This window comes from Chiloscyllium plagiosum, chromosome 34, assembly GCF_004010195.1.
Source record: "Chiloscyllium plagiosum isolate BGI_BamShark_2017 chromosome 34, ASM401019v2, whole genome shotgun sequence".
Taxonomy (NCBI): Eukaryota; Metazoa; Chordata; class Chondrichthyes; order Orectolobiformes; family Hemiscylliidae; genus Chiloscyllium; species Chiloscyllium plagiosum.
In genome coordinates, this window is record NC_057743.1 from 2,404,250 (window position 1) to 2,427,087 (window position 22,838).

The 22,838-nt window shown below is 41.5% G+C and overlaps 1 protein-coding gene across 1 annotated transcript in view; it reads right to left on the bottom strand.

Annotated features, from left to right (window-relative positions):
- si:dkey-205h13.2 overlaps nucleotides 1-22,838 on the bottom strand; it is a 180,047-nt gene that overhangs the window by 89,058 nt on the left and 68,151 nt on the right. The window contains exons 8-13 of the mRNA XM_043675395.1: nucleotides 19,723-19,897; nucleotides 19,520-19,617; nucleotides 5,095-5,269; nucleotides 4,899-4,996; nucleotides 4,123-4,297; nucleotides 3,919-4,016 (exon numbers count right to left, since the gene is read on the bottom strand). Coding sequence (XP_043531330.1) covers nucleotides 3,919-4,016; nucleotides 4,123-4,297; nucleotides 4,899-4,996; nucleotides 5,095-5,269; nucleotides 19,520-19,617; nucleotides 19,723-19,897 — 819 coding nt within the window. The remainder of the gene's footprint in view (nucleotides 1-3,918; nucleotides 4,017-4,122; nucleotides 4,298-4,898; nucleotides 4,997-5,094; nucleotides 5,270-19,519; nucleotides 19,618-19,722; nucleotides 19,898-22,838) is intronic.

The window sequence follows — 22,838 nt, forward strand, 5'->3', positions numbered from 1 at the left end:
GCTACCAGGGTTGGAGGATTTGAGCTATAGGGAGAGGCTGAACAGGCTGGGGCTGTTTTCCCTGGAGCGTCTGAGGCTAAGGGGTGACTTTATAGAGGTTTACAAAATTATGAGGGGCATGTATAGGATAAATAGACAACGTCTTTTTGCTGGGGTCAGGGAGTCCAGAACTAGAGGGCATAAGTTTAGGGTGAGAGGTGAAAGATATAAAAGAGACCTAAGGGGCAACTTTTTCACGCAGAGAGTGGTACATTTATGGAATGAGCTGCCAGAGGAAGTGGTGGAGGCTGGTACAATTGCAACATTTAAAAGGCATCTGGATGGGTACATGAATAGGAAGGGTTTGGAGGGATATGGGCCGGGTGCTGGCAGGTGGGACTAGATTGGGTTGGGATATCTGGTCGGCATGGACAGGTTGGATCGAAGGGTCTGTTTCCATTATGTACATCTCTATGACTCTATGACTCTAATCAAAAAGGTTTGGGAGGAAAATGGGCCTAATGCAAGTAGAGAGACCAGTTTAGTTTAGGAACATGGTCAGTGTGGACTAGTTGGGCTGAAAGATATATTTCCACGCTATATGACACTATGACTGTGTAAGTTCTCAACCTCAATCAAGGACCTGCTGAAGTCACTTATAAAAACACTTTTTTTCCAGACAACATTCATGTGAGGTATTCACAAGGGTATCAACATCCTGTATGCCCTTGCCACGTGCTTTGCTGAGCTCCTTATACAAGAATTCTTAATTAGTTGGTCACCACATGATGATGTATGACCAGTCGTTCCTGCCTCTGAGTGCAAGTGCTATAGACCTTCTGTTTCACCACAGGCAACCAGAGACTACCGTCCAAGTGTATAGAAATGACAAAGTCAGGGATGATATGCAGGGCAAATGGGAAACAGGAATGGAACTAGAAACACAAAGATGTGTGTCCAGAGAAATTGTAAATGCCAAAACTGAATAACTACCAATATTCAAAAGTAAATGCTCAAAAAGCATGGTCACATGGGTTGGAATTGGAAATGGTTGAACTCACTAACTCTGAAGGCCAGGAAATGGCTGCTATTCTTCAAGCAATTGTTGAGCTTCACTGAATCAGTGAAGGCAAAGATCAGAGAGGTCAAACTGAGGTGGAAAATTAAAATGACAGGTCAGTCACCATCCTTACTTGAAACTATACAGCCATTCCTTTGCTGTTGCTGGTTCAAATCTGGGAACTCATTCCCTAATTGTGCTGTGGATGTCCCTGCACTCCAAGCTCTGCAGTAGTTCCAGAAGGCAGCTAACAACCACTTTTTCAAGACAATGAGAGATGGGAAATAAATGTTGGCTCAGCCAGAAAAACCCACATTCCTAAAATGGAAGCTGCAATGCAATTTCCTAATCTAAATCAAAAATAAAATGCATGGTGGAAATCCGATATATAAAAAAAGAAAATGCTGGAGAAACACACCCTGTCTAGCAGCATATCTGAAGAGAATGTAGTCCATACATTTTGTGTACTAATGTAAAGGAGTCATCACATTAAAGAGTCGATGAAACTGAAATATGCACAGCAAATCATCAATATCCCCTCTCCAGTAATTGAGCAAAACTCCCCATTGAAGAAGAAGGAACTTTTATTCACTCAAATTTCACCAGGGAGACAATCTCACTTGCTGCACATAACCTTCAACCAGTCATGAATCTGAAGTCACGTATTTCGCTTTTGCTGTCTACTTAAATTTAAACAGTACTCTTCATTTTGGTAAGGTTGCCCTCAAATCAGCATAGATGATGTGCAAATATATTAAATGGTGGTTCCCAACACTTGCCATCTGCGCCAATTCAATTTCAACCATTGTGCCACATAATTGATAGACTGGCCCACCTTATTGCCTGCTCTTGAGAGTTGCACAAAATTCTGTACAATATTTCACTTTATTCTCCTTTAATCTCCCTATACAGAGCTTGCCTTTGCTTCTTCCAGCTTCGAGTTTAAGAGCTGCGAGTTTTGCTACAGCTCTACAAGTCCCTGGTGAGACCACACTTGGAATATTGTGTTCAGTTCTGGCTGCCCTACTATAGGAAAGACACAGAGGCTTTGGAGAGGGTGTAAAGGTTTTCCAGGATGCTGCCTGGACTGGAGGACTTGCCTTATGAAGAAAGGTTGAATAAGCTCGGACTTTTCTCTCTGGAGAGAAGGAGGAAGAGAGGATACCTGATCGAAGTATACAAGAAAATGAGTTAAAAATCACACAACACCAGGTTATAGTCCAACAGGTTTAATCGGAAGTACACTAGCTTTCGAAGCGACGCTCCTTCATCAGGTGATTGTGGAGGGCTCGATCGTAACACAGAATTTATAGCAAAAATTTTAACTTTGTACACCCCAATCCAACACCGGCATCTCCAAATCAAGATAATGAGTGGAATAGATCAAGTCAATAGCCAGAGACTTTTCCCCAGGGCAGGACTGACTGGTACGAGGAGTCATAGTTTGAAGATATTAGGAGGAAGGTATAAAGGAGACGTCAGAGGTAGGTTCTTTACGCAGAGTTGTGAATGCATGGAATGCGTTGCCAGCTGTGGTGGTGGAAGCAGAGTCATTGGGGACATTTAAGCGACGCTGGACATGCACATGGATAGCAGTGAGTTGAGGGTGCATAGTTTAAGTTATTATGTTTTACATTAGGATTAAACCTCGGCACAACATCGTGGGCCAAAGGGCCTGTTCTGTGCAGTACCTTTCTATGTTCTATGTACTCAGCCAACTCAAGGACTGCAATGGTTCAAGTCAGAAGTCACATGACACCGGGTACACTTCCCTTCACTTCATCTGACGAAGGAGCAGTGCTCCAAAAGCTTGTGATTTCAAATAAACCTGGTGTCACATAACTTCTGACTTAGTCCACTCCGGTCCAATACCGGCACCTCCACATCATGGTTTAAGATGACAGCGCACCACTACTTTCTCCAGGGTTATTACGGTTGGACGATAAATGCTAGCCCAGCTAATGGCACCCACATATTCTTGAATGAATAATAAAAGAAAAATGTCTGATCCCAGTAAATGACAATGTTCAGAGTCATGTTGCAATCCATTTTTCCTCGTGGAACATTTTGTATTGACATAAATAAAAGTTTTGACAGTAATATAACCAAAGAAAAGGTGTTTTCTGGTATAGTACGTGCTGAGAAAAGAAGATATATTTTGTTAAAGCTTTTTGTCTTGTGCTTATCAATATCAATTTAAATGAAAAGAATATTTACATTCAATACAATGGCCTCTGGTTGGCAGATATTTTTGTCAAGGGGAATACAGATAAATAATATGAAGTGTGGCAGCTTGTTTGCAGATAAGAATGAGAGAATACATATTCATAGCATTGATCAGATTAAGACATGGGGCCAGTGGGTTTACATCAATATTTCTAATGTACTCAAGGGTTCCAAAGACCTGGAAATAGTGACATCCACACCTTTATTACTTCAAAAGAAATAACTCCTGTTTGGACAGCTTGTCTTTTGAAAGTTCATCAGATACTGGTGAGTGTCATTTCATTCCCAAAGGATGATACTTTCTTTGAACCCAATGCCTCTTGTAATACCATAAAGAATTGTGATTAGAAACTCTGAACACTGAGTCCTTTCTGTTCTCTCATTACATGTTCATGATTTTTGCAGACTGCTGGCAAGACCAGTTTTTGCAGCATCTTCAATTGCCCTTGCAAGTAATGTTTGCTAACGTAGATGCTCAAAGTTGCTGAGCACTTTTACTAACAAGGTTCTCAATATTGAATATTTCAACAATTTACCAAGGGCCTGAAATCATCTTCATTTTTAAAGAAAAACATCAGTGAATGTGCAACTATTGTTACAAATTAGAATCTAACAGTCAATAAATCAACTTCTGACAATTCTTCATTACTTACAGAAAGACTCAGGGCAGGTAAATCTTATTCTGTAATCTTCACAGCTCCCATCATTCTGCTCTGCATTCACACAGGCAAATCCTGTTGAAACGTTGCACCTGTTCAATATAGAATAGCAGGATGTGATAATATAATCTCAAAAACAATTCATGCTATCTGAAATGGTGACAACACCAAAATAGGATAACAGCAATTAATATTTACTCAGGAATGTTGTCTCCAGTGCTCGAGGCTGGAACCCTTGATACTGTCTCCACTTCGCAGGTTATTGGGTTACTGCAGATTTGCTTGGGAAATTCTTTTAGCAGATTGGCAAGATCTTCAGAATCACCATTGCCTGATGGGTTATCACGGTCAAACCACTGGGTCTTGCACTTGCCTCATTCATGCAACAAACAAACAAACAACGGTGTGGATGTTTTAAAGACATGTTTAATTTAATGGACAACACATAGAAAAAGTACCAACAATTTGTCCTTTTTCTGCTGAAGACCAAGTTAAAATGAAAGTATTTTGTTCTTGATTTCAACCTTTGGTTGCTCAGAGAACCTAGTTTAAATGGATAAAATTGTAGTATCAGAAATCTTTCCTGACTCCTGTTAAAGAGTTTTGTGTCCTTCCTTGACTGGAGGTTAATGCTGTTTTGGGCACTGAATGATTCATTTTAGGTTTCACATCCAGGATTAGCATCAGCAACGCTAAAGACATTTGCAGATTATATTGGATAAGGATTGACACCCCATTTGTTCCCACCCAAAATGTGACATTTGCACCTTCAAAGTTAATCCTCCTGCAGTGGTTCAATATATCAGTACACTGTAACATGAAAGTCCTTGTACAATATTATACAAGCATAGTTCAATTCTGATCAGACACTGAAATTAAACTATTTCAAAATACAGTTTTGATTGTTCAACTCTATTCCAAATTGGAAGCTAAGAATGAATAAAATCAACTTCTTACAAATGTCCAATACTTACAGAAAGGCGCGGGGCAGGTAAATCGTACCCTGTAATCTTCACAGCTCCCATCCTCTTGCTCTGCATTCACACAGGCAAATCCAGTTGAAATGCTGCACCTGTTTAATACAGAATAGGGGCATGTGTTAATATAATGTTTAAATCAATCAAAATGAACTAATGGTATCAAAATACGATAAGAGGGATCATTATTTACTCAGGGATGTTATCGTCGGTGTTTGAAGCTGGAACTCCTGTTGTTGTCTCCACTTCACAGGCAGTCGGATTACTGCAAATCTGATTGGGATATTCTTTTCGCAGATTCTCAAGATCTTCATAGTCACCAGTTACCGATGGGTTATCACGATCAAACCACTGGGTTTTGCAATTGCCTGAATCATGCAAACTATATGTTATTTATGCTAGTTCTAAACATGCATATAAAGATAAGACATGCTAAATGCAGCAAAATAACTTTAACATTTGCCTACTGAAGATCACCTAGCAGTACAAACTTACATAGAATCACAATAAAATTCAAGTGAGAGAATCTAATAGAAGAGCAAACTGTGCCACAAGGATCGGTGCTGGGTACACTGTTTTTTGTTATTTATATAAACGATTTGGATTTGAACATAGGAGGTATAGTTAGTACGTTTACAGATGACACCAAAATTGTGGTGGACAGCAAAGAAGAGGACCTGAACGTACAACGGAATCTTGGTCAGATGGGCCAATGGATCGAGAAGTGGGTAGATAGAGTTTAGATAAATGTCAGGCGCTGCATTTTAGAAAGGCAAATAAGGGCAGGAGTTATACACTTAATGGTAAGGTCCTGGGGAATGTTGCTGAACAAAGAGACCTTGGAGTGTGGGTTCATATTTCCTTGAAAGTAGAATCTCAGGTAGGTAGGATAGTGAAGGCGGCGTTTGGTATGCTTTCCTTTCTTGGTCAGAGCATTGAGTAGAGAAGTTGAACGGTCATGTTATGCTGTACAGTTAGAGCACTTTTGGAATATTGGGTGCAATTCTGGTTTCCTTCCTATCAGAAGGATGTTGTGAAACTTGAAAGGGTTCAGAAAGGATTTACAAGGATGTTACCAGGGTTCACTGTGCCACCGTGCCGCCCTATTAGTTAGGGCACTTTTGGAATATTGGGTGCAATTCTGGTTTCCTTCCTATCAGAAGGATGTTGTGAAACTTGAAAGGGTTCAGAAAGGATTTACAAGGATGTTACCAGGGTTGGAGTGTTTGAACTATAGGGGGAGGCTGAATAGGCTGGGACTGCTTTCCCTGGAGTGTCGGAGGCTGAGGGGTGAACTTATAGAGGTTTATAAAATCATGAACAGCATGGATAGGGTAAATAGACAAGGTGTTTTCCCTAAGGTAGGGGAGTTCAGAACTAGACAGCATAGGTTTAAGGTGAGAGAGGAAAGATTCAAAAGGGACCTGAGGGGCAACTTATTCATGCACAGAGTGGTGTGTGTATGGAATGAGCTGCCAGAGGAAGTGATGGAGGCTGGCACAATTACAACATTTAAAAGGCATCTGGATGAGTATATGAATAGGAAGGGTTGAGAGGGAAATGGGCCAAGTGCTGGCAAATGGGACTACATTAATTTAGGATGTCTGGTCAGCATGAACAAGTTGGACCAAAGGGCCTGTTTCCGTGCTGTATATCTCTATGACTCTAAGACTCTATGAATGATAGGAATCATTTCTAATTTCTGTATACAATCCTTGGGAGACAAACTCAAATATTTTTCACATTCACTTATTTTTCTTCGATCTGATGTATTCAGGGATCAAAGGCACACCACATTATATGTTCATTTGGCAGATATTATTACTGAAACAGGAGGGGATCCTGTGCTGCAGTAGTAATATTCTTACCTTGAGTTGAGGAGACCCATGTTAAAGTCTCATCTACTCTAGAGATTTATAATAAGAGAAAAGGAATTTGTGGAATGTCTATGAGATGGTTACTTTGAGCAATTTGTTAGGGAGCAGAAAATTCTGGGTTTGGTAATGTGTATTGAGGCAGACTTGCCTCAATAAGGGGGCAAAGGAACATAATGTGATAGAATTCTCATTGCATTTGGGAGAGAAAAGTTGAAATCAGATGTAACAGTATTACATTCCAGTATAGATAACTACAAAGATATGAGGGAGTAGCTGGCCAGAGTTGACTGGAGGGGAACCTAGTAGGGAAGATGTTGCAGCAGCAAACACAGGAGTTTCTGGGGGTAATTTGGAAGGCATAGCATAAATTCATTCCAAGGAAGAAGAAACATACTAAGGGGGATAAGGCAAACATTACTGAAAAGCGAAATCAGAGACAGCAAAAAAAGCAAAAGAAAATACTTTCTATGTGGTGAAGATTAGTGACAAGCCTTTAAAAGGCAGCAAAGGGTAACTAAAAAAAGCATTGGGTTGGCAGGGGTGGGGGCAAGATGAAATTTGAGGGTAAATGAGCTAGTAATATAACAGGATTTCAAGAGTCTTTTTTAGACATCCGAAGATAACAGAGAGGCATTGAATCACTGAAAAATAAGGCTGGAGAAGCAGTAATGGGAACAAAATAATGGCAGAGGAACTGAATAGGCATTTTGCATCAGTTTTTACACGGGTAGACACCAGCAACGTACAAGAACTTCAAGAGAGTCAGGAGGCAGAAGTCAGCATTGTGTTCATCACTAAGAAGGTGGTGCTGGAGAAGCTGAAAAGTCTGAAGGTGGATAAATCACAGGACTAGATGGACTATACCCCAGACATCTGAAAGAGACAGCTGAGGAGATTGTAAAAACACTGATAGCGATCTTTCAGGAATCACTGCAGTTGGGGCAGGATGTGGAGGACTGGAAAATGGCTAATCTAACACACCATTTTAAGAAGTGAGGGAAGCAGAAGACAGGAAACTATAGGCCGGTTATCCTGACCTTGGTTGTTGGTAAGATTTTAGGGGCCAATATTAAGGACAAGATTACGGAGTATTTGGAAGGACATGGTTAAAAAAAAGGCCGAGTTAGCATACCTCATCAAGGAAAGGTCATGCTTGACAAACCTGTTAAGAGTTTTTTGAGGAGGTAACAAGCAAGTTAGACAAAGGAAAGCCAGTACACATGATCGACTTGGATTTCCAGAAGGCCTTTGATAAGTTCAAAGGAGGCTGCTAAATAAGAGAAAAGCCCATGGGTGTTAGGGGCAAGGTACTTGCATTGACAGAGGATTGCCTGACTGTCAGAAGGCAGAGAGTAGGGATGAAGGGGTATTTTTCAGGATGGAGGCTGGTGACCATTGGAACTCCACTGGGTCCATGTTAGGACCAGAGCTATTCATGTTATACATTAACAATCTGAATGAAGGAACTGAGGGCATTGTCACTAAATTTCCAGATGACACAAAGATGGGTGGAGGGACAGGCAAAGGAGGCATCAACAAAGCAAGGAGACTGCATAAGCACCTAGACAGGCAGGAGGCGAAGGTATGATTGATGGGATACAATGTGGAAAAGTGTGAGGTTATACACTTTGTTAGGGAAGAATAGAAACACAAGACTATTTTCTAAAGCAGGAAAGGCTTAATAAATCTGAAGCACAAAGTGACTTGGGAGTGCTAGTTCAGGATTTTCTTAAGGTTAAATGCAGGTTCAGGTAGCAGTTAAGAAGGCAAATGAAATGTTAGCATTCATTTCAAAAGGGCTAGAACATAAGAGCATAAATATACTGCTGAGGCTATATAAGGTTTTGGTCAGTCCGCATTTGGAATATTGTGAACAGTTTTTGGCCCTGTATCTAATGAAGGTAGTGTTGGCATTGGAGGGAATCCAGAGGAGGTTTACAAAAATGATCTGGAGATAAGGGGCTTGTTAAGAAACAGTTGAGACTCTGGGTCTGTACTCCAAGGAGTATAAAGGTCGGTGGGGGGGGGGGGCAATCTCATTGAAACGTACAGTATATTGAGAGACCAGGGTAGAGTGGAAAGAGAACGATCTTTCCACTTGTCAGCGAGACTAGGTCCTGAGGGAATAGCCTCAGAATGAAGAGACAACACTTTATAGCTGAGATGAGGAGGAATTTCTTCAGCCAAAAAGTCATTATTCAGTGGAACTCACTGCCACATAAGACTGTGGAGGCCATGTCATTGAGTGTATTTAAGACAGCAACAGGTAGGTTCTTGATTGGCAAAGGGACCAAGGGTTACGTGGGGAAGGCAGGAGAAATCAGCCATGATTGAAGGGCAAAACATTCAATGGGCTGAATGGCCTAAAAAATTACTTCTGTGTCTTATGGTCTTATAACATCACTGAACAGATTGATTAGAAAGTATCTATTCTGAACCATACAGGTGAAGCGGTTCTCTGATTTGAGTTTTATTGTTGAACTACAGTTCACTACAAGTCTTTATTTCTTTCCTTTCCCTCAGAGTCCTCTCCCAATCCAAAAGTACAACTGTCTTTTGGGGAAAAATCTTTACTCTCCAGGACAAGCATCAGAAATCAATTGACACCAGATTATACTGACAGGTTTATTTAAAATCACAAACGTTCAAAGTATAGCTCCCCTTTGTCATGTGAAGTGGAAGAGAAGCATACAGAATTTATAGGCAAAGAGATCAGCAGATCGTACAAATAGTGCAAGTGGATGTCAAATAATAAAACTGCAGGTGTCAAAGAGTGTTAGACTGGGTGGGTAAAGTGTCAACAGCTGAATAACAAGCGAAGGGATGACCTATAATCCAATGAAATGAAGCAAAGAGAGAATTACAAAAATTAAAAATAAGGAGATGCTTAATAATTGGAATGACATGGAGAAAAAACAGAAGCTGCTGGAAGAGCTCAGCAGGTCTGGCAGCATCTGTGAAGAAAAACCAGAGGAAGGGCCACTGGACCCAAAATGTTATCTCTGACTTTTCTCCACAGATGCCACCAGACCTGCTGAGCAACCCCTGCTCCTGATTTACAGCAAGCACAGTTCTTTCAGTTTTTGAGTGAAATAACATGATAAGTATAAGAGTCACGTGCTAAGAGTCTACTCAAAGTCATAGGTAATCCAAAACTGTACAAACGAATTAAGGTGGAGAGATCATAACGATTTATCACAAGTATCTGTCATGTGCGTGTGGACGGTCTTCTGGCATGTGATGGCAGTATCCATGTCGATGATCTGACACGTCTTGCAGAGGTAGAAGCTGAGGAATTCATCAACCGAATGAGGCGCTGGGACTGCTTCCACAAACCCCAAGAGGTCAGTAGCAAGCCCAGTGAGACAACCAATGAACTGGAACAGTTGACAGAGAGATCCATGGTGCAGTGACTGAAGAAGGAAAAGTCAAATTGGACTCTCCAGAAGACTGCTGCCCTATGCTCGACATGTACGCTCAAGCCATCAGGAGATGCACTTACACCAAATTTATCAGCCATGCTCACAAGATAGCACAGAACGTGACCTAAGCACAATGCTCTCAACACCAATTACAACATTGTCATCAAACTAGCAGACAAGGGAATAGCCATTGTCATACAGCATAGAATGGACTACTGCAATGAAGCATACTGACAACTGAACAACAAGGAACAATCTGATCAAAGAACACACCTGTTAATTGTTGTGGTTTTGTTCGCCGAACTGGAAGTTTTTGTTGCAAACGCTTTGTCCCCTGGCTAGGCGACATCATCAGTGCTTGGGAGCCTCCTGCGAAGCGCTTCTTTGATGTTTCCTCCGGTGTTTATAGTGGTCTGTCCCTGCCGCTTCCGGTTGTCAGTTTCAGCTGTCCGCTGTAGTGGCTGGTATATTGGGTCCAGGTCGATGTGTTTGTTGATGGAGTTTGTGGATGAATGCCATGCCTCTAGGAATTCCCTGGCTGTTCTCTGTCTGGCTTGCCCTATGATAGTAGTGTTGCCCCAGTCAAATTTGTGTTCCGTGTTGTCTGCGTGTGTGGCTCCTAAGGATAGCTGGTCGTGTCGTTTCATGGCTAGTTGATGTTCATGGATGCGGATTGTTAGCTGTCTTCCTGTTTGTCCTACATAGTGTTTTGTGCAGTCCTTTTTGCAGTTCTGGTGTACTGCAGTGTATTGTGGCCCTTTTGAATAGTGTCCTGATGCAGCTTCATTTGTGTGTGTTGGGGTGGTTACTTTCATAGTTTAGGACTTGGTCTGTGTGTGTGGCTTTTCTGTATACCCTTGTAGTGAATTCTCCGTCTGGTGTTCTCTGTACCATCGCGTCTAGGAATGGGAGGTGGCTATCCTTTTCTTATTCTCTCGTGAATCGGATTCCTGTGAGTGTGGCGTTGATGATCCGGTGTGTTTTTTCTATTTCCGTGTTTTTAATGATTACAAACGTGTCATCGACATATCTGACCCAGATATTGGGTTGAATTTGTGGTAGGACTGTTTGTTCTAACCTTTGCATAACTGCCTCTGCTATGAGTCCTGAGATTGGTGATCCCATGGGTGTTCCGTTGATTTGTTCAGATATCTGGTTGTTGAATGTGAAGTGTGTTGTGAGGCACAAGTCCAGTAGTTTAAGACCACACCGACCTGCTGAAGCACAACCCACCCATTCCCCTACATTTACTCCTTCACCTAACACTACGGGCAATTTAGCATGGCCAATTCACCTGACCTGCACATTTTTGGTCAGTGGGAGGAAACCGGAGCACCCGGAGGAAACCCACACAGACACAGGGAGAATGTGCAAACTCCACACAGTCAGTCGCCCGAGGTGGGAATTGAACCCGGGTCTCTGGCGCTGTGAGGCAGCAGTGCTAACCACTGTGTCACCGTGCCGCCCACTGTTCTTGAGAACAGTTCTGAGGAAGGGTCGCTCGACCCGAAATGTTAACTCTGATTTCTGTCCACATGTGTTGACAGAACTGCTAAGCTTTTCCAGCAATTTCTGTTTTTGTTGCTCTTAAATAAAACCATTAATTAACCAAGCCGATGGCAGCAACTAGTCCTAAGACTAAGAAGAAGCAAGGTCCAAAGTTCTAGTATTTTACCACCTTAGATATTAGTAACAGATTTTAAGAGTGTCAATAGAGATTTGATTTTACATTTCAAGACCAAGAATATACCTATTTACCTCAAAGATTTTAGAACTCTCCTTCGATTTTCTATCAGAGATTAGTGCAGAGGTTTGATGTTTTTTTTCACAGCCTTAGGGTCTGATTCAATATATTGACTTTTATTCCCTTGAAACAAACGCTGGGGGAGATCATTTCTAGCTCCTCAGTGAGTTGTTAGCCCTCCTCATGTCTTTTTGAGTCCTAAAGTTAACTCTAAGACAGCCCCCCAGTTGTGAAATCCCAAGTTTGGTATTAAGGAACTGCAGTAAGTAAGAACTTGAGAAAAAAAAGTATTGAAAAAAAATTACTCCTCCCCATGATGTAAAATGCCTCCGATCCATTTTTGAATTAGTGGGATATTGCCAGAATCAATTTGATAATTTCACTGCCAAAGCATTCCCACTGCCAGATCTGTTGGGAAAAAAAAATGCCTATTTGGCTACCATTTTGAAACTAAAACAAGCACTGGTCAAGGCTTCAGCCTTTTGCTCTGGAGTTTGTTGGAAAAAGACTTGACCATCTTGGCAGTCCTCTTTGCAGGAGACTTTGAATCACCTGTGCTCCTCTTAAAACACATCTTCTAAAGGCAGAATTATGGCATAATTAAAGTAAAAACACACCATAAATCTTCCCCTGCTGGAATTTACGAACAGATGAAGTGGCAAAGTTAGTTGCCCGAGAAGGAGAACCATGGCAACCTTCAAGAGGTGAGCAAGTACACACAGGCACTGTTAATCATTCTGAGGTTAAGGACCTTTACAAGGTCAAATGTCTTATGGTCTTACTATGGATGATGATTTAGAACAAATCGGAGATGGAGAGCCTCATGCAACAAATAGAAAGCTAAGATATAAATTGAGGATGCTTGGTACATGGGACCCATACAAGATCTCAATCAGATAATATACCAATACCATATCAGTGGCACCAAGGAATTGAATCAACCACTGAGCAAATTTAAAGCTGTGTTGGTAGTCCAATATAGATACGGAGATAAAACATTATGTAAATAATTGTTTGGTACATGCATAAAATAACCTAGATCATTACGCAAAGGAGAGTGTTTAGGCACAAAGAAAAACAGTAAATGGACCTTTGACAAATTTATAAATAAATTATCAAAGTCATGTGCCACATGCAGAGGGGGATATAGATGCGACAAAACCAGAGGTTGCTGGAAAAGCTCAGCAGGTCTATCAGGATCTGTGAAAAGAAATCAGAGTTAACATTTTGGGTCGGATGACTCTTCCTCAGAACTGATGGGAGCTAGGAACATGTCAGTTTATATGCAGACGTTAGGATGCAGGGAGGGAGTAAGGAGTAAACAAAGTTGGGGATTTGTTTGACAGACAAAGGCATGGATAACAATCTGGTGAGGAGGGTGACTTGCTGTTAATAGCGACTGTTAGTGGCTAACAATAGGTAGCCAGTGTTGACTGGGGTGAACAAAGTCAGAAGTCGCACAACACCAGGTTTTGTCCAATAGGTTTATTTGAAATCGTAAACTTTTGGAGCATAGCCACTTCCTCAGATGAAGTGAGAGAGAAGCACACAGACACAGAATTTATGGGCAGAGACCAAGGCACAGAGATCAAAAGATCATACAAGCGGTGTGAGTAGAGTGTCGAGCAATAAGTCTTTGCAAGTGATCAAAAGTGTTGGATAGTGTGAGTAATGTGTCAACAGCTGAATAATAAGAGAACGTATGACCTACAATCCAATGAAATGAGGCAGCGAGATAATTACAAAAACATTAAAAATAAAGTGGTGCTGGAGGCAAACCAAATAACTGAAAGAACATGATAGGTATAGGAGTTGCATGCTGATGGTCTAACCATAGTACAAAGGAATCCAAAACTGTAAAAATGATTAAAGGTAGAGATATCATAATAATTTATCAAGGTGATGTGTCAAAACAGAGACAGTAAGGATGACTTTATAGATACATAAGTGTGGTGGGGTCACATGGAGCGCGAAATGAACCCAAAGTCACAGTTGAGGCTGTCTTCATCAGTATGGAACTTGGCTATCGGTTTCTGCTCAGCAATTCTGCGTGATTGTGTATCATGAAGGTAGCTTTAGAGGATGCTCACCCGAAGACTGGAGGCTTATGAAGAGAGGTTGAGTCGGTTAGGTTTATTTTCATTAGAAAAAAGGAGATTGAGGGGGGACCTGATTGAGGTTTACAAAATCATGAAGGATATAGACAGGGTGGATAAAGACAAGCTTTTTCCCAGGGTGAAGGATTCAATATCGAGAGGTCACGCTTTCAAGGTGAGAGGTGGAAAGTTTAAGGGGGATACAGGCGGCAAGTACTTCACACAGAGGGTGGTGGGCGCCTGGAATGCGCTGCCAGCAGAGGTGGTAAAGGCAGGCGCAGTAGATTAATTTAAGATGTATCTGGACAGATACATGAGTAGGTGGGGAGCAGAGTGTTACAGATGCTTCGTAATTGAGCGACAGGTTTAGACAGTACATTTGGAGCAGCTCAGACTTGGAGGGCTGAAGGGCCTGTTCCTGGGCTGTAAATTTTGTTTGTTCTTTGTTCTTTTAATATGCTTGTCCTCTAAAGTGTTCCCCGACTGGGAGGGAACATTCCCGTCTAGTGATTGTTGCTTGGTGCCCATTCATCCGTTATAACATCTGCATTGTCGCCCCAATAGACCATGCCTTGACATATCTTTGCCTGCAGTGTATGAGATGGACAACATTGACTGAGTCACATGAGTATCTGGGTCAAAAATGTGGTGCTGGAAAAGCACAGCAGGCCAGGCAGCATCCGAGGAGCAGGAGAGTCAATGCTTTGGGCAAAAGCCCTTCACATGAGTATCTGTCATGTATGTGGTGGTGGTGGGTGGGGTTCACACGTGTGATGGTAGTATTCATGTCGATGATCCAATATGTTTTACAGAGGTTGCCATGGCAGGATTGTGTGGTGTTGTGGTCGGTGCTGAAGGCTGGATTGTTTGCAACGAACTATAGTTTGTTTCAGTTATGGCAGTTGTTTGAAAGTAAGAAGTGGGAGTGTAGAGATGATCTTGGTGAGATATTTGTCATTGATAACAGGTTGAAGGCTGGGAAAGACATAGCGTAGTCTCTCACTCCGGGGAAGTACTGGATGACAAAGGGTACTCTATCAGTTCTACCTTGTGTCTGTCTTCTATGGAGGTTTTTCACTGTAGCATGACGGAACTGGCAATTGATGAGTTGAGTATCGTATCCCGTTCTTATGAAACCAGCCTTCAAAACCTTTAGGTGTCCATTGCATTCCTCTTCATCCAAGCAGATACTGTTTATATGCAGGGTTTGAATGTAGGGAATCGATTCTCTAAGATATTTAGGGTAGAAGCTCGAGAAGTGCAGCAGCATGAGGTTATTCGTGTGCTTGTGGTAGAGTGAGGTACTGAGGTGTCCGTCCTTGATGGAGATGCATGTGTCCAAGAATAAGACTAATTTTGAACAGTAGCCCACGGTAAGTCTGATGGTGGGATGAAACTTGTTGAAATCACTAGTAGACATTTCAGTGATTCCTTACCATGAGACCAAAGGAAGAAATTGCCGTCAATGCATCTGGTGTATAGCATTGGTCAGATATCCTGCACAGTGAAGAAGTCTTGCTCGAACTTGTGCATGAAAATATTGCAATTCAAACTTGGACTTATTATTCGACAGACCACTCACACCATTTGCATGATCTTTTGAGCTCTCTGTCTTTCATCTCTCTGCCTATAAATTCTGTGTCTGTGTGCTTGTCTCTCATTTCAAGTGACAAAGGGCCAAACTCTGAAAGCTTGTGATTTCAAATAAATCTGTTGGACTTAACCTGGTATCATGTGACTTCTGACTTTGTCCACCCAATGCACAACTGGCACCTCCACGTCATGGTTATCTATTGTTAGCCGCTAACAGTCTCCTTTAATAACTAGTTACTCTCCTAGCCAGATCTTTATCCACTCCTTTATCTGTCCAACTGCTCTTAGACAATGAAACCATAAGACCATTCAGCCCATCAAGTCTGCTCCACCATTCAATCATGGCTGATAAGTTTCTCAATCTCATTCTCCCGCTTTCACTTTGTAACGCTTGATCCCCTTGATGCTTTTGACACTCAAGATCTCTATCTTAAATGATCTGGCCTCCATAAGCTTCTGTGGCAATGAATTCCTTAGATTTATCACTTTCTATCTGAAGAGGTTTCTCCTTAACTCCATTCTAAAAGCTCTTTCCTTTAAGGTTGTGTCCCCAAGTATTCAGCAATCTCATCCTTTAAAATAGGATCTTACCCACGGACCAAGGTTAGCCTAACTGGTCTGTAATTTCTGTCTTTTGCCCTATCCCTTTTTAAACAGGGGTGGCACATTAGCAATTTTCCAGTCCTCTGGGATGCTCCCTAATTCTAGTATTTCCTGAAAGATCATCACTAACATCTCCACTATCCCATTTTGTCCATCTATTTTGAACAACATGCTTTTCCACCTGGCTTCAAGACAGCCCTCCGCTGCACCTCCTCTATTCCCTCCTCCACTGCTCTAAACCCGCTCCAAATGCAATATAGGGCTCACCTTCTCCCCTACCTACTACCCCAGCAGTCTCCACGTCCAATGCATCATCCTTAAACACTTCCACCAACTCCAATTAAATTCCACCACCAAGAACATCTTTCTTTCCCCACCCGTCTCTGTCTTCCGCAAAGACTGGCCTTTATTCAGCTGAAATACCGTTATTTCTGATTCTATCTTCTCCTTCTCAAATTGCAGAGTAAATTCGATTATATTATGATCACTGCCTCCTAAGGGTTCCTTCATCTTAAGCTCCCTTATCAAGGGAGATGGAGTGTTGTTTCTCCAGTTTATCACCTGATCAGCTGGGGCAATGGAGGAAGCCAAGGATGGTCATGTCAGAAAGGGACTGGGAAAGGGAATTAAAATGGACAGTGACCCACCGTTATGCTTCTGATTCTATCTTCTCCTTCTCAAATTGTAGAGTAAATTCAATTGTATTATAATCCCTGCCTCCTAAGGGTTCCTTCACCTTAAACTTCCTTATCAACTTCCTGTATAGCCACAACATGACCTCCCAACTCCTATACTCAATGCTCTCACCAAAAAAGGAAAGCATATCAAACTTCTTCACTAACCTATCTACTTGCGACTCTAATTTAAAGGAGCTATAAACCTGTACACCAAGGTATTTGTTTCAGCAATATCCCCCAGGACCTTACCATTCAGAGTATAGGTCTTGCTCTGATTTGTCTTTCCAAAATGCAACAACTCACATTTATCTAAATTAACCTCCATCTGCCAGTCCTCGGCCCATTTGCTCATCTGATCAAGATCCCATTGTACTCTGAGGTAATCTTCTTCGCTGTCATCTGCAAATGTACCAACTATACCTCCTATGTTCACATCCAAATCTTTTATATAAACAATGAAAAGCAGTGGACTCAGCACCGATACTTGTGGCATGCCACTGGTCACAGGCCTCCAGTCTGAAACGTAACCCTCTACCACCACCCTCTGTTTTCTAGCTTCGAGCCAGTTCTGTATCTAAATGGCTAGTTCTCCCTGTATTTTGTGAGATCTAACCTTGCTAACCAGTCTTCCATGGGGAACCTTGTCAAACGCCTTACTGAAATCCATACAGATCACATCCACCACTTTGCTCTCATCAATCATCCTCGTTACTTCTTCAAACAAATTTAATCAAGTTCATGAAACATGATTTCCCACACACAAAGCCATGTTGACTATCCTTATTCAGTCTTTGCCCCTGCAAATACACGTAAATCCTGTCCTTTTGGATTTCCTCCAACAACTTGCCCACCACCGATGTCAGGCTCACTGGTCTATAGTTTCATGGTTTTTCCTTACCACCTTTCTTAAATAGTGGCATCACTTTAGCCAACCTCCAGTCCTCCGGCACCTCACCTGTGATTATCGATGATACAAATATCTCAGCAAGGAGCCCAGCAATCACTTCCGTAGCTTCCCACAGAGTTCGAGGATAAATCTGGTCCTGGGGATTTATCCATTTTTATGCATTTTAAGATATCCAGCATTTCCTCCTCTGTAATGCAGTCATTTTTCAGGACGTCACATTCTATTTCCCCACATTTTATTTCTTCGATGCCCTTCTCCACAGGAACACTAATGCAACATATTCCTTTTGTATTTCTCCCAATCTCCTGTGGTTTCACACATAGGCTGTTTTGCTGATTTTTGAGGCCCTATTCTCTAGTTACCCTTTAATCTTGAATGTATTTATAAATCCCTTTGAATTCTCCTTAATCCTACTTACCAAAGCTATTTCGTGTCCCCTTTTTGCCCTCCTGTCTTCCATCTTAAGTATACTTCTACTGCCTTTATACTCTTCTAAAGATTCACTCGATCTCTGCTGTCTATACCTGACATAAGATTCCTTCTTTTTCTTAACCAAAACCTCAATTTCTCTAGTCATCCAGCATTCGGTACACCTTTTCTTTCACCCCAATAAGCTGTTAGTCTCGAGATTCAGTGCAATGAATGGCAAGCTAGAATAGTGAGTTAAATGTGACGTTAGTAAGAACTAATTGAATGCCTGTATTCAGTATTTTGTGTGATTTGTGTATTAAGACTAAGTTGGACTGTACTTTAGTTTGTGCGTTTCTTTATCTGACGTATCAGTTGACAATCTTTCAAGGCAAGAGGACAATAGAAACATCAGGGTTGATTGTGCTATCAAGTGACTTTATTCAATAATTCAATTACTGCTCAAATTGCATTATGATAGGACCGTTTAGTTACAGACCTTATTACAACCTTGGACCAAGCATGGGTGAAAAAACTGAATTCAAGAGATGAGGTGCGAATGGCTACCCTTTACATCAGGCAATTCAAGCAAGGAGCTCACCACTATCTCCTCCAGAGAATTTAGGAATGTGAGATCCATTTTAGCTGGACACTGATACTCACATCTCATTAGCACATACAAAATATAGTTTTGTAAACATTTGGTGTTCCTGAATTGAAAAGGAACAATAAGCAAATTAAAATTAAAAATATCTGACAAGGCTTTGACCATTTGAAGGCAGAGCTTACTCATGGAAATTAGGGTCCCATGGACCAAAGAATAGAAAATAATATTGTAGAACTGAAATCTCTGCCATTGACGAAAGTCATAAGTTAGTTATTTAAACAGAGACCTGGCTGAAAATTGCATTTCAAATGTATTTTCAGAGGATTATTTCCTGAAATTCACTCAGGTCCTTTTGATCAGCTCTGTGTTTCTGAAGGGAAATCTGCCACTTACTTTCAGTGTCTTCTTCAGTAACACACCATTGGCTTAGAGAGACCCAAGTGCCTGGTGATACAATAGTCAAAAAGTACATCTCCAGTATCTGCAGTCCTCACTTTCTCCTGGTGATACAATAGGTCAGTGTACCTTGTCTACTGCTGCACAAAGACCATTTAGTTCTACCCAGAGAGTGAGCGCACATTTTACTGACTTAAGACAAAATGTAGAAAACAGCACTGAATGTAGAGGCACAAAGTAAAAGTAACAATCAATTGATCAACTCCCTACAAATGTCCAAACACTTACAAAAAGATTCAGGGCAGATAAATCGAATTTTGTAATCTTTACAGTTGCCATCTTCTTGGTTTGCATTCATACAAGTAAAGCCATTCAATATGCTGCACCTGTGTAACACAAACACATGCGCATGTTCATGCAATTGGTAAAACAGCCATTTTTATGAAACAAAATGAGAATGTCAAAGTCAAAAGGACAAAATCATTATTTACTCGGGGATATTGTCTCCAGTGCTTCCAGCTGAATCTCCTGCTGTAGTCTCCACTTCGCAGGCGATGGGGTCACTGCAGATCTGCTCAGGATAGTCTTTACGAAGACTCACAAGGTCCTCAGAATCACCTTTGCCTGATGGGTCATCGCGATCAAACCACTGAGTTTTGCAGCTGCCTAATTTAAGACATAATAACCAGTGACTTTAGTTGTAATACTTTGAAAGGCACATGAAAATGATGTTTAAATGAAATGTAAATAATATGATAAGATGTTGGGTGGAAAATAGAAAAGGAAAACGTTTAGTTATTGAACAGAGAAATTCAATTGAATCATAATTGGTTCAAACATTATTGATGAGAGAACCTGATGATCTGACTTCATTCCGGGGACAGGCATGGCCGAGTCCTGTGCAATATTCATGGAACAGTTTTTAAAGGAATAGTGGATCATGGAACCTCTGAGGCAAGCTAAGTTTAGGAAGTTAAGTTCAAGATAACCTTTATGCCATCTATGGCAAACCAGAAGACCATAAGATATCAGAGCAGAATTAGGTCACTCAGCCTATTGAAGCTGGTCTGTCATTTAATTATGGCTAATATGCTTCTTAGCTTCATTCCCCTGCCTTCTCCTCATAACTTTTGAACTCCTTTCTAATCAATCTATTTTTTTCTCGGTCTTAAATACACTCAGTGTCTTGGCAACAGCCCTCTGCAACAATGAGTTCCATACATTCACCACCCTCTGGCTGAAGAAATGACCCATTCACTTCCCATGGCCTATTATTCCCTGAATGCCAGTCTATATCCTTTCATGCCCTTTAAATAGGCTCACAGAGTCATAGAGTTATAAAGCGCAGAAATAAAGCGTTCAGTCCAACTCATTCATGCTGACCAGATATCCGAAGTTAACCTAGTCCCCTTTGCCACCATTTGGCCTATGTCCTGCCTTTTAAATTTTGTAATTATACCAGTCTCCCCTACTTCCTCTGGCAGCTCATTCCATACTCACACCATTCTCGGAGTGAAAAAGTTGCCCCTTAGGTCCCATTTATATTTTTCCCTTCTCACCTCACCTTTTGCCATCTAGTTTTGGACTAACCTATTTGGGAAAACGACATAGAACAGTATAGCACAGGAACAGGGCCTTTGGCCGAACATGACGCTAAATTAAACTAATCCATTCTGCCTACCCTTAGTCCACATCCCTCTATTCCTTGCATATTTATGTGCTTATCTAAAAGCCCCTTAAACACCTATTCTATCTGCCTCTACCATAATCCCTGGCATTACATTCCAGATAACTACCACTCTCTGTGGAAAGGATTTGCTCCTCACATCTCCTTTGAACTTTCCTCCTCTCACCAGAATTGAATGCAATATTCTAAGGGTATTCTAACCAAAATCTTACAAAGTTGCAAATTGACATCCTGAATTTTATACTCAACGTCTCAACCAATAAAGACAAGCATGCCATATGTCTTCTTTACTACCGTATCTACTCACATGGCCACTTTAGGGAGCTATGGACTTGAACCCCAAGGTTCCTCAGTTCATCAATGCTGTTCAGGGTCCTACCATTAACTGTACACTTTTCCTCAACATTTGATCTCTTAACTGATGGGTGTGCACGTCACAATTAAAGTCCATCTGCCATTTCTCTGCCCATATCTGCAACTAATCTATATGAGGGATCTTGTTGGGAGCCTTCCTAAAATCCATGTAGACAACATCCCTTATCGATCACTTTGCCACTTCCTCAAAAAATTCTCTTTAACCCTACTTACCAAGATCATTTCATGACCCCTCCGCCCCCTTTTAATTTCCTGCTTGAGTTCTTTCCTGCTTTGTTTATATTCCTCATGGCCCTGATCGATATTAGCTTCCTAAACCTTACGTAAGCTTTCTCCCTTTTAATTAAATTCACAACCTCCCTGGGTATCCAAGGGCCCTTACCTTGCCATCCTAGTCCTTCTTTCTTATTGGAACATGCCAGTCCTGAATTCTGATCAGTAGGTCTTTAAACAATTCCCATATGTCAAATGTGGACTCACCCAAAACAGCTGCTCCCAATTTACTCTCCCTAATTCCTGCCCACTACTGACATAATTTGTCCTCCCCCAATTCAGTACCTTCCCACAAGGTCCTGACTTATCCTTATTCATAGCTTTCTTAAAACCTATATGATTAAATTAGATTAGATTCCCTACATGGAATCAGGACCTACGGTCCAACAAGTCCCAACTCTCCAACGAGAATCCACCCAGACCCATTCCCCTAACCTCTATTTACCCCTAACAAATTAGGTGCAATTTAGCATGGCCAATCCTCCTGACCTGCACATCTTTGAATTGTGGGAGGAAACCGGAGCAACCGGAGGAAACCGGAGCACCCAGAGGAAACCCACACAGACACGAGGAGAATATCAAACTCAACAGAGACAGTCGCCCAAAGCGGAAATTGAACCCTTGTCCCTGGCGCTGTAAGGCAGCAGTGCCACCGTGCCACCCTGGCTATTCACGCTATCTGTGCCCCTCATAATTTTATAAACCTCGATACAGTCACCCTTCAGCCACTGACACTCAAGGAAAAATAGCCCCAGTCTATTCAGCCTCTCCAACCCTGGCAACATCCTTGTAAATCTTTTCTGCACCCTTTCCAGTTTAACACCAACAGCGTCCTACAGCAGGGAGACCAGAATTGAATGCAGTATTCCAACAGTGGCGCAATTACACCAAAGGGAAGTCATTGTATTATTTATTTGTGGGAAGTCAGGAAAATTAATTTGGTTGCCAACAGTACTTCAAAAATGGAAAATATGAAGAAAATACATAGTCTTTTAGAACAAAGAACATAGAACAATACAGCGCAGAACAGGCCCTCAATGTTGCACTGACCTGTGAACTATTCTCAGCTCGTCCACCTACACTACCCCAAAATCATCCATGTGCTTATCTAAGGATTATTTAAATCTCCCTAATGCGGCTGAGTTGACTACATTAGCAGGTAGGGTATTCCATGCCCTTACCACTCTCTGCGTAAAAAAACCTGCCCCTGACATCTGTCTTAAATCTATCACCCCTCAATTTGTAGTTATGCCCCCTCGTACATGCTGACAT